Source organism: Pelophylax lessonae (assembly GCF_965119305.1).
Source record: "Pelophylax lessonae genome assembly, chromosome: 2".
Taxonomy (NCBI): Eukaryota; Metazoa; Chordata; class Amphibia; order Anura; family Ranidae; genus Pelophylax; species Pelophylax lessonae.
The window spans coordinates 301684354-301697550 of record NC_138769.1 but is presented as its reverse complement, the minus strand read 5'-3'; the positions used below and the strand labels follow the sequence as shown (position 1 = coordinate 301697550).

Here is a 13197-nt window from a genome sequence, read left to right as displayed (position 1 = left end):
GACCATCTTAGCTGGCATCTTAATTGGCATGCCAATTACTTCTAGTTAGTTACTAGAGAGAAAAAAAAAGTTGTTCTAGAGAGAAAAAAATGTATTCTCCCACATTGGACTACAGCTAGGGCAATTAGCCATCTTCAAATAGCTACAATAATTCACACATACAGACATTGTAAATGCATAGCATTAGTGGAATCGTTTTGTAAATGCTATGCTTGGCAATCACTGGATATTTCCGTTCTCTGGCAAACTCCAAACGCATTTTATTATATCACTACTGCCCATATTAAATAGACCCAGGACATTTGGCTTGATGAGGGGTGTGCACTTTTCTTTAGATCCTCACATCAGTTCCTACCTTTGATGTTACAGAAAATAAGGTATATTTGATCATTTGGCCTATAGTACAATTGGGTTATCACTACTATAAAATATTCATGCTGATATGTTAATATCTTCAGCCACCACTGAGAATCAGGATGATCTTAATAAGCTACTGGATTTCCATGTGTTAAATAAATGTGTCAAACTACTGTATATACAGATTGTAAGTTCTTCACAGTAACGGTGATACATAAAGTTTGATCATATCATGAAAACCGCATCTACTTTAATATAAGAACACTGTATATGCAAAATGATATATTTTGGATGTTGATAAGCAATCTGAAGATCCTACCTATAATTACCCTTTAACACCTTGCACCTGCATACATTGAAGTTATCAAGACAAATGTAAATGTGCAATATCTGCACCAATGCATTTTGCTGTTCAGTAATTATACACAATACACACTAATGAAGATCTGTTTCTTTACAGAGATCATACCTGTCAAAATTGCACTGTGTTTGGAATGAAGTTGGCAGACTAAATACTCTACATGCTGCATGTTGTGTTTTTGCAATGTGGAAATTCTCAGAGCGTACTGAATACGCGCAGCGCACACCCCCATGTTGCTATAGGATGTCTAAGGCTGGAGCCTGTGGGAGATGTCGCTTGACATTGAACCTGTGAGTGAGAAGATGAATTCTGACAGCATCATTAGCTGTATGCTGTGTTTTTTGAACGTCAGCACCAGAAGAGGTTGGGGGGAGCTATTGATATACAGCTGTTTATTTAAAAGATACGTGACCCACGCACAGCAACAAATCAGTGACTTTGTTTTTCCCAGTAGATAGGCTAATCCTTTTTACCCTCTTAGTCACGGGTCTCTGGCTTTGGCTTTGTTGATTTCGGTGCTGATTTAATGTTTAATTTTATCTTTCATTCCTTGAACAGAGCTGACACGTAGTGATTTGTTGTCATAGACAGGTAGAGTTTTGATCATAGTGTATGTGCAGGTTTCGGTCTAATGTATTTGAAATAGGTGATACATTTAATACATCACCCTTATAGGTACAAGGAGAATGTTTGGGTAATTGTATGCCAGGGCAAAGAAAAAAAAAAAACACATGCAACATATACAGTATTTACCCATGTTTTATCACACTAAAGATCCTTAAAGTACAGAAAATTACCCATCGATCAGCCAAAAATTTTAGAAATACACTCTTTATGTCCTGTTGTTGGCTGCCAACACATTACATTTTTGTGGAGTGTAAAAGAAAAAGCTTTCAATGGTATATTTAACAGACCAATAGGAAGCAAATAAGAGAAGTTACTACTGTTAGAGTTTACTTACACATCCATTTCATTGTATATCTTTATTAAAGAGTGTAATTACCTTGTGTCTCCATGCTATCACATAGCTCAGTCTTGGCCTCTCCATTGGGTCTGTAGCCTCCCTTTTGGGTAAACTTGTTGCTCATTGTGGCTGCAGTAACGACCGCCTTGAGGCTTCTTTTACGCTTGGGGACATTCAGTTCTGGATGGAAAAGGATAACGTAGACCTTGGGCATGTACAGCATACCTAAGGATACCGAGGCACTCAAACTCACTGAAATGGTCAGTGTTGTGGTCTGGATATGCATCTAAGGACAAATGAATGCATCAGTAAAATAAAGTTTATCAAAACCATAGGTAAAAACACAGAATCTAAACAGTTGTCAGACACCATTAAATGTATCCCTAAATGGCTATAATTTTTACCATTTTTATACTGTATGTAAAAGTGAATGCATTGTCAGGCATAAAAGACCATAATCCATTCTTTATCAGTATTTAAATACATTTGTAAACCAAAACTAGATAAATAAATTGTCATAAGGTCAATGAAAAACAAGTTTAGTTATGTTAAAAAAGAGTAATTCCAGGCAAAACCTTAAAGCATATAGTTAGCCCAGTGTTTCTCAACCTTTTTTCAGTCAAGGCACCCTTTAAAAAACTATAGACAGTCTTGAAGCACCCTTTAAAAATTATGGACAGTCTTGAAGCACCCCATTCTAAAATGTAAAAGCTATTCTAAAAGTTTTACATAATGCAGCAACATCCACAAGTCTAAGTAGGACACCCAATGTTAGAGGTGATTTATTCTTCCAAAGCAAATACATTTTGCACACTGGTTCTGACCAGTATTCCAATGTTTCTCTCCACCCTCAGTTTTTCTCCTCACTCAGCTAATGTGACCCCAACGCTGATGGGGAGGGGCAGGGAAGGTCAAACATGGATGCTGTGCAGGCGACTGACATCCTCTTTATCAACTGATGATGCCATTGGTCGTTAGGACGCTGAACGCAAGAAGGCTGTAATACTGCACAGTGAAAAGCTGTGTCTTAGTGTAACTAAAAAGACAGCTTTCATCCACATTCCAGCTTATATACAATTTTTGGGCAATTTTTGGGCAATTTTTGGATATATTGCCAAGGCACCCCTGAAGAAGCCTCAAGGCACCCCAAGGTGCCTGGGCACACTGGTTGAAAAAGGCTGAGTTAGCCCATAAAGTATAACTAAAGTTAAAACTTCTTTTTTTTTGTGATTTGCATATTGGATACAATGGTGAGGGGTTGCAACCACTGTCAGGTGTCTCTGTTAGGGAGGTTCACCCTCTCTAACTGTTATATATATATATATATATATATATATATAAAATCCAATTTTTTTAACATAATAGATGATGTTGCACTGAGTAAATGAATACCTAACATGCTGCACTTTAAAATTACACATGCTCGTGGAATAGCGCCAAACTACAATACTTCAAAATCTCCATAGGAGACTCTTTAAAGTTTTTACAGGTTGCCAGTTTAGAGTTATAGAGGAATTATTGCTCTCGCCATAATGTTTGCGGCGATTTGCCACATGTGTGGTGCAAACACAGTTTACATATGTGGGCGCAACCTTAATATGCGTTCAGGTCTGTGTGCGAGCACCAGGGAATGGGGCACTTTAAACTTTTTTTTATTATTTTTTTTTTTGTTTTTTTTTTACACTGTCCCTTTCTTTTTTTTTTTTTTGTATCACTTTTATTCCTATCAGAAGAAATGTAAACATTTGTGATAGAAATAATGTATGACAGGTCCTCTTTATAAAAACATCTAGGGTCTATAAGACCCTAGATATCTCCTCTACCTTGGAAAGCATGAGATTAATAAAAAAAAAAAAATTGATCTCCGCTTTCTATGGGAAAAAATGCCAGTGTTTACATCTGCCAGAGCCAGAAGTGAAGTCATGATGTCACTTCCGGCCTCCCAAGGTCATAGAGATGGCCGGGGACTATCGGGTCCTCAGCCAGCTCTGTGGTACCCTGCCACTGGATCGGATCTCCAGGGAGGTGCCAATGGGCAGTAGGAGAGGAAGATGTCCCCTCCCACTGCCTGTAAAATCTATTGGCTGCTAGGATGGCTTTACCAGTGTAGAGAGTCAGTAGCTGAAAAAAAAGTTATCTTGATGCCGTTAGCCTCAGGCATCATCCAGATATAGTGTCAAAAAATATAAGATATGGCGCCTCTCCTTACTTGGTATTGGATACTCTATGTAGAGCGGCCTTCAATCTAAGTGGTAAAAACTTAAATGAAAAATGGAGATAAACAATGAGGCACTACTACTGGTATGTAGATCAAAGCATGAAAAAATTAAGTTTGAAATAATAAAAAAAAAAACAATTATTTTTTCATGCTTTGACCTACATACCAGTAGTAGCACCTCATTGTTTATCTCCATCATCCAGATATAGCTCCTTAAATTTCACAACGTCATATGACATCATGCAGGCAGGAAGTAGTTAATGATGTCCAGCACTACAAGCAGGTGAATTCCAGGATCGCTGGATTACATATACAAGGAGGAAGAGTGGGTTGATGCAACACAACAACGTTGGAATTAAAAACTGAACTACCCATTAAGCAGAATATGCTAACTGCAGGCCCAGACTGGCCATAGAGCATTGGGCATTTGCCTGGTGGGCCGAAGCTGCAAGGCCGCATTTCCTAACCAGTGCCCTGACTGCTGCTCAAAACTATTTGTTGCTAGGCGCGCTTAGCATCCTAGCAACCGATAAGGTGCATAGAGGCCCCAGCATTCACAGAAGGAGGATGTAACCTCCTCCTCCAGCTGCTCCACCTTGTAGTGCCACCTTCCTATCTCAGCTTCCATTCTGGCTGCTGAGAATGGAGCTGGGAAACAGTCAGGGCCTCAGAGTGGACCTGCTGGCCATCCCAAGACACTGCTACTGACTGTGAGTGAGGGTAGGGAACTGGCAACAAGCACGTTTCCTCCAGGGCTCTCTGAGTACACACTGGCTTAAAGCTAATGCCACTATCCTTCCTGGAGGTGACTGTCACAGTTCCTTTTGCAGAGTGATTGTCAGTCTGCTCCCTCCCCCTCCGATCATCGCTGGGAGATTGGGAAACACTTTAAGCTACAGATCTATTAGCCGACCCTGAGAGGTCACAGCAGAAGGTGCCCTGCACTTAAGCACATGGCATTTTGGGAAACTACACTACAGAGAACATGTGAGTGCACTTGCTGTTAATATTTTTGTCAATTAAGAAGTTCACTGCACTAGGATTGTGCTTCTTGGTCCTTTGTTTTGTTTGTTGTACACAAATTGCTCAGAGACCTTATCCAAATCGTAAAGGGACAGCTGCATACACCCTGGCTGAAAGTTATTGAATTGCACATTGCTGGTTCTTTGAGCATTATCACACAGCAATACATGACCTGCACACAGTGACAAGGGATCACACTGAACAGGTTACTGTGTGCCCACTGCAACATCAACCCCTCCTTAGAGATGTTGGGAGGGGGGGCTCTGGTGCCCTGATGCCCCCCCTACATAATAGATCCCAGTGTTTCCCCTTAAATCAGAGTGTACAGAGTTCTCCTTTACATCAGAGTCTGCAGGGTTCCCCCTTACAACACAAAAGGGAACTCTGTGGATTCTGGTGTAAAAGGGAACTCTGTGGACTGTGATGTAAAGGGGGGGAGGCTCTGATGACCAGAGACGACCATACATCAGAGTTCCCCTTTACATCAATGTCTGCAGAGTAATCCTCCTGCTGCAGTGTGTCACTTTCCGCAGGGCTGCTCAGTCCAAAATGTCCAGGCCTATTTTGTGTACTAGTCTGGGCCTGCTATACATCTCAAAGCTTAAGATGTACAATTAAACAATAAAAATCCATTATGCCTCCATGCAGATGTTACTTTTGCTACAAGATGGAGCTTTTTATGTCTTTGTGACCTTTCCAAGCCTTATCAAGCCTGGACCCCTATGAACTCCAGAAATTGACATCCTCCATTTAATTTTAACCCAGGAAAATTGAGGTTTCCAGATCAATTATAGGTCAGGACAGACCTAGAAAACAGTCAGAGGTATACCTTGATCTTTTTTTTTTTTTATATTACTATTTTAATTCCATTTTACCATTTGTACTCCAGTTTTCTACTTTATTCCAAGTATTTGACATAAGTTCATTCAAGCAGCATTTGCAAAACTGACATTTGTGTTTTTGTGCTAAGGTTGCATCACCAGAACACTGATCAATAGAGACATTTAGCATCTTTAATTTTCTTTTTCACCTTAAAGTGGTTTTAGGTTACTATTTATTTTCCCCAGGGATATAGTGCCATTAACAATTCTGTGTGAAGTTATTGTTGATGCTATGCGTCTCAAGATCTGGTATACAAATATTTTCAAATAAATTATATTTTGATAAGTGAAAGCCTGTCTATATCTGGACACTTACCGATTCTGTAATTGTAGAATCTTTAAATTATTACAAGAATAATTTCTAATTGTTTATTTTTATGTAAATTATAAATGGAAATAAAAATATGACCTCAAAAATTTGGCCTATAAAATATGTATACAGAAAAGCGTTCATCAAGACCACAAAACACATTAATTGAACACTATTAAAAAACACTTAAAAAATCATGTTTTACCACATGCTATGGTATCATATTACTAATGACTCAATTTTACTAATTACAACCAAGCACTGCAGAAACACATTTTTTTGAGACCAACTTTCTTATGTAGCCACTGCAGAGATTGTGTTGGTTGATAAGCAGCTATAAGTGCTCCTTAGAGGGAAACTATTGTCTATGGTAAATTAGGATTATTACACATTCCCTGTTTTTTAATGTTTTAAAATATTGTGTAGATTTTGTGATTATATTTGTGTTTGGAGGCAACCATAATTGATTATGACTTGATACATAGATTCTGCCTTCTGCTTGTGCCAAATAATGGTAATGCCTTTCTGGGCTTTCTTCTTAATTCAACTTTTTGGTCAGGTATGACCTACTGAAACCTCTATGTGATGTGATTGGATGAAAAATTATGGAATGAACCCAAAATTACATTACAAGGAAAACCTTAACTGCCTTACACATAACCATATGCTTCTGTGACATTCAATGTGTAAGAAAGCCCAGCACTACTGCTATGCTCCTGGGCAGACTGTGGTAAATTGCATTACAAGGAAACCTTAACTGTCTTACACATAATCATATGCTTGTGACATTCCATGTATAAGAAAGCCCAGCACTACCGCTATGCTTCTGGACAGACTGTGGTAAATTACATTACAAGGAAACCTTAATTGTCTTACACATAACCATATGCTACTGTGACATTCCATATATAAGAAAGCCCAGCAGTGCTGCTATGCTCCTGAACAGACTGTGGTAAATTACATTACAAGGAAACCTTAACTGTCTTACACATAACTATATGCTTCTGTGACATTCCATGTATAAGAAAGCCCAGTACTACCCCTATGCTTCTGGGCAGACTGTTGTAAATTACATTCCAAGGAAACCTTAACTGTCTTACACATAACCAATTGCTTCTGTGACATTCCATATATGAAAAAGCTCAGCAGTGCTGCTATGCTCCTGAACAGACTGTGGTAAATTACATTACAAGGAAACCTTAACTGTCTTACACATAACTATATGCTTCTGTGACATTCCATGTATAAGAAAGCCCAGTACTACCACTATGCTTCTGGGCAGACTGTTGTAAATTACATTCCAAGGAAACCTTAACTGTATTACATATAACCATATACTTTTGTGGCATTCCATATATAAAAAAAAAGCCCAGCACTACCACTATGCTCCTGGGCAGACTGTGATAAATTGCATTACAAGGAAACCTTAACTGTCTTACACATAACCACATGCTTCTCTCACATTCCATATAATAAAAAGCCAGTGGGAGAAAAAGAGCAAAAGGTCTCGGACTGTGCAGGCCAGTGGGAGGAGCATACAATGTTAGGTAAAATGTAAAGGTTTATTTTCAATAGTTTAAAAAAATGTAAATAAACTAAATATTGGAACATCTCTATTCTATAAAGAACCCATAGTTTAGCATGAGGATATAAAACCTATAGTGGAGCACTATGAATGTGAGGTCTTCCAATTCCAACACGTTTTGCAGAATGCTTCATCAGGGCTACGAAAACCACATAGTACTCATCTCCAGTGCCAGCTCCACATGCACATAACTCTCCCTGGGTGGGCGCCGGGACCACAGGAGAGACCTCAGATAGGGGACAACAAACTAATGGCCACTCTCACATCCGACTATCCACTTATTCGGATTTCCAGAACAGTGAATTATGTAGATTCTGATGGAAGAGAGAGGCTCCTCTACCGATATGGGCTCAAAGAGCTCACCTTTTCATAAGATATATTATCTGGGTACAGCCGTATGCTGAATTGAGGCCCCAATATATTCAAAACAAAGGGCCTAATGGTCTCATCAAGCATTCCCTACAGTGGGTTTATCAATGTATTTCACCAGCCAGTATTTTTTCAAAAAGTCAATACATCCAAATTAATCTACATGCCCTTCTACATTAGTATCAGTATATTTGGTTGTCCCCCAGTCCTGAGACAGGGAGCTTACAATGGTCAGCTTTTATTTGTTTATATAAAACCTTCATCCAAAAACCTTCAATCCCCCAAAAAACTGTTGTTGTAACTGTTTATAAGGTAATTTGAATCAAGGGTGCCTCCTTTGCTCCTCCATAGAGCGGAGACACCCTAAGACCAGAAGTGTGTTACTGACTGGATCACCAGGGCAATATTAAGGAAAAAAAGAGTAATGCAGCTACCACATTTAAGGATTGGTAAGCTGCAATATACAATTTCTTTTTTTTTTTTCACTTTGGATTTAATGCCAATTTAATTTACTAGTTAAAGCGGAGTTCCACCCATTTTTAATAGGTTGGAATACATAGCTGTATGTAATCCCCTTTAAAACGGCTTTTACCAATGGAAACTTTTTTTTTTGCTAGTAAATACCTTAATTTCGGCTTTATTCCTCCTCTCCTCACTTCCTGGTCCGATCGGCGATGACGTCATTCGGCGATCCGCAGTGTCTGCTGGGATGTATTCTATTCCAGAAATCTCGCAGTAGCTGTATCTGTACTGAGCCGTGCCTGCCCCGCCTCCGCCCCGCCTCCTCTCATTGAGTTGCATTGTATGAATGTATTAAGGCCGTTCTCTGCCCCGCCTCCACCCCGCCTCCTCTCATTGAGTTGTATTGCAATACAACTCAATGAGAGGAGGCGGGGCGGAGGCGGGGCAGAGAACAGCCTTAATACATTCATACAATGCAACTCAATGAGAGGAGGCGGGCGGAGGCGGGGCAGAGAACAGCCTTAATACATTCATACAATGCAACTCAATGAGAGGAGGCGGGGCGGAGGCGAGGCGGAGGCGGGGCAGGCACGGCTCAGTACAGATACAGCTACTGCGAGATTTCTGGAATAGAATACATCCCAGCAGACACTGCAGATCGCCGAATGACGTCATCGCTGATCGGACCAGGAAGTGAGGAGAGGAGGAATAAAGCCAAAATTAAGGTATTTACTAGCAAAAAAAAAAAAAGTTTCCATTGGTAAAAGCCATTTTAAAGGGGATTATATAGATCTAAAGTTCCAAAAATGGGTGGAACTCCACTTTAAGAGGTTGCTTTCAATGCTAACAAAAGGATAGGATGGGGGGAAGGACCTATCTCTGATTATTCAAGTCTATTTTAGCATAGCAGCTCTGGGGAAAGAATTTTAGAAAAATAGCAGTTGGAGGTCTTCCACCTGCTGACTGAGAATAGTAAACATTTATATGTAATGTTTTATATTTACTAGATTAAAAAGAGAACAATGAATATGACAATATATTTTTTTAAATCGTTTTTAGTTTAGAGTAAAAATAAAAGAATATAGCTCAAAATTTGTGTTCAATGAAAATACTCTATAGTTTATCTAAAATACTCGGAAAGGACCAGGTAGGCCTAGTGTAGCACAAGTTCATCAGGGATGCAGGTTTCATTCTGTTATTACATTTCATTTAAATTCCTTATCCGAATTAATATAGATTATGTGGAGTTTACACATTTGTCTTATTTAGGATGCAAAGAACTCTGTTGCCAACTTTTTGGTCATATAGGTGTCACAGTATAAATACCCCGTGGAGGCATATCAATAACACCCAGGCTTAATCACACAAGCACTTTTCATGCCAGTTACTTTTTTTAATTGAAAGCAGCTGCAAGGAAATTCCTCACTGGGCTGATGATTGCTGCAATAACTCAGTGTGCAAATCAAAGGGAAACATTCTGATCCTGTCACGCTCCCAGATTCAATAAGAAATTACAAAGCGTTAATGCAGTCTTAAGCGGCCGTTAATGCTTTGTGAATGCCAATAGATCAAAGCAAGATGGATTTTGCCATTGCCTGGATCTGACTAATGTCTGTATTTGCATCTAGCGGATATGCCAGCTTAAAATTGGTATATTCACTTATTGGAATGAGCAAATAGTTTTCTGTTTAAAGGTAATCTCCAATAAAAATTGAAAATTAAACTTTGATATGCATACAGGCATCGCAGCCTACCTGCTAAGTAGTTTATGTATTTATTCAGGCATTTCTGTAGTGTACCAACCACCTCTGGTAATTGGTGATCAACACCCTCCTTGCTGATCTGAACACATAAAAAATCTGATGTACTAAAATGTTTTTTGAGACACCAGTCAGACTCAAATGTGACTAGAAAGTTTGAAGATGATTGGTGATATTTCAGGAAGTACACTCCTACCCTACTGCCCTCCTACTGATCTTGTAAAGGTGTTTGAGCTTGTTCTGCAATGGGAAACACATAATATGGATTAAAGCAACCCTGTCACTATAGAAAAGTCATTCAAGCAAGCATACTTGCAATGGAAGACTTTATAAGTATTTACCTTTTCCTGTTGGTGAACACTACACTGATTATGAGAAGGGGCCCCCTGAAGTCCACTGGGAGACCAAAATGTCTTTGGATTTCTGCATCACGAATGAAGACAGTGCTGAGGTAATCAGAGCATTGTTTACTAGTGCAGACCCTTGGGGGGGTGCCACTAGAGCCACCAGGTATGCCCACCCATGACCCCAGGGATGCCCACCCATGACCCCAGGGATGCCCACTATGGCCACCAGGGATGGCAATCAGGGCTCAGGAAGCCCGCCAGTGCCCTCCCCATCAGTGCTGCCCGCCAGTGCCTTCCCCATTAGTGCTGCCCACCAGTGCCCATCATTGCCATATATCAGTGCCACCCACCAGTGCCCATTATTGCCCACCAGTGCTGCCTATCAGTGCCCATCAGCGCCGCCCATCAGTGCCGATCAGTGCCGTCTAACAGTGCACATCAGTGCTGCCTATCAGTGCCCACCAATGCTGCATAGCAGTGCTATCTATCAGTGCTACATATCAGTGCCCATCAGTGCTGCATATCAGTGCCCATCAGTGCTGCATATTAGTGCTACCCCATCAGTGCCACCCCATCAGTGCCTGTCAGTGCGGCCTCATCAGTGCTCATCAGTGCAGGAAAAACGTATCTATTTACAAAATTTTATAACATAAACAAAAAACTTTTTTTTTTTCAAACTTTTCGGTATTTTTTTATTTGTGTAGCAAAAAAGAAAAAACCTTGCAGTGATCAAATACCACCAAAAGAAAGCTCTATTTGTGGGGGGAAAAATACATAAATTTGGTGTAGGTACAGTGTTGCATGACCACGCAATTGTCATTCAAAATGCAACAGTGCTAAAGGGGAAAAAGTGCCCTGTATTGAAGTGGTTAAATTATAATATCTTATTGAATTGCAAATTTCTCCAAGTAGCAAGTTATGGGTAAGAATAATGAAACCTACTGTTTCTAGTGTTTGATAGAATAGTAAAAAAGTGAGAGGGGCAGAGAGCCAATGCAAAATCAAGTAGCTTAAAAAGAAAGAGGGGCATTGAAAGAAACCCCAATATCATTGAGAAAATGAAAACATACCTTACAGGTAAACATATGAAAGGTTATACTTGGAATTTTAAGTATCCACATGCATTCTATCACAAATAAAGCAGCGTTAGTGCTTGTGTTTGTTTTTGTTTTTGTAGTGGAGTGGTATTTTAGGCTACTTTATATATTATTTAGTGTTTGTATTTGTGATTTTTTTTTTTTTTTTGGGGAATCTCTATTTCTGTACTGATACTTTCAATGCATTTTATCTTTTTTGGCTTGCTGTTTTTTATATATGCTTTTATTTATGAAGCAAATAATGGACTGATTTGTGGCACAAGAACAGGTTCAGAATAGTGGAAAGAAGCCTCAGGAGTCATATAAAGCCCATTGCCACCTAACATCTAACACCTTCTCTGTTGAATCCAATTTCACTTAAGTTTTGGGAAATGCAATAGTTTAAAATGTGCCTATCTCTAATTAACAAGTCTAAAACTAGCACTATTCAAGGTATGATGCAATCTTGTATGTCTAACCATCTTCATATAAAATATTTATTGGTGGGCACATCATTTTCTGTTTTTTTTTTTTTTTTCCAAGTTTCTAATATAATCTACATATGTGTTTTTATCCTCTGTGCACAAAGCTCTGTTCCTTTTGTTCTGCAGCAACATGAAAATACTAATTGATACATGAACTAAATGCACAGCCCTCAATTACCATTGCAGTTTAAAATGAATACTATCAACTGTATGATCTTCAGTGAAGTATTTACTGTCTCTGGATTGTAATCGGACAACAGCCTGATTGTATTTTAAGTATGTTAATTGAGAGTTTGTATTATTAATTACATTGGTTTTCTTGCAAAAAGCGGTTATCTTCCAGTCTGAACTGCTATTGAAAGAAGGCATTTTGCTGTCTTTAAATGCTGTGAGTCTGCATAAAAATTACAGAATTAATTTACGATACCACTGCTGCAGCTCATTTCATTTTAAATCCAGACTGAGATAGATGTACCACACTAAGCAAAGATCAATATCTTTGTAAAACTCTGCAATGGTTTTATGTATGTCATACCAAAGACATTGCAACACGAAAAACAAGAATGTACATGTTGGACCAATGAAAGATTGACATTGTAAAGTGCAATGTGACAATACACCATTATGCCCTCCATTAATGTCTTTCCTTGTGGCCTTTTGGACCTCTACCTGCATCCAAGAATTCCTTATATCAGGCTTGCGCAAATATGATACCCGAAAAATGTCATTTTTTCACTGTTGTTCTTGTAATAGATTACAGCTTTTATACCTTTCCCCAATTTTATAGCATTTTGCAATGAATTTTCCTTACAATTACTTGATAAATATTTGGCACATTGATGCAGGAAGTTAAATAATTGCATAGATGGTCAAATGTGTTTTCTGTTTTTAAATTGGCTGGTATTAATGCAGGAAGTTGAATAAATGCATATATGATCAAAAATTGTTTTCGGATTATTAATTAGCTGGTAAAACCTTTGTCACTGTGACAGTAAGTGA

At 38.9% G+C, this 13197-nt stretch overlaps 1 protein-coding gene across 1 annotated transcript in view; it reads right to left on the bottom strand.

Moving 5' to 3' along the window:
• Window positions 1–13197, bottom strand: part of GRM4 (glutamate metabotropic receptor 4) — a 317007-nt gene that overhangs the window by 16316 nt on the left and 287494 nt on the right. The window contains exon 10 of the mRNA XM_082244635.1: window positions 1722–1968. Coding sequence (XP_082100761.1) covers window positions 1722–1968 — 247 coding nt within the window. The remainder of the gene's footprint in view (window positions 1–1721; window positions 1969–13197) is intronic.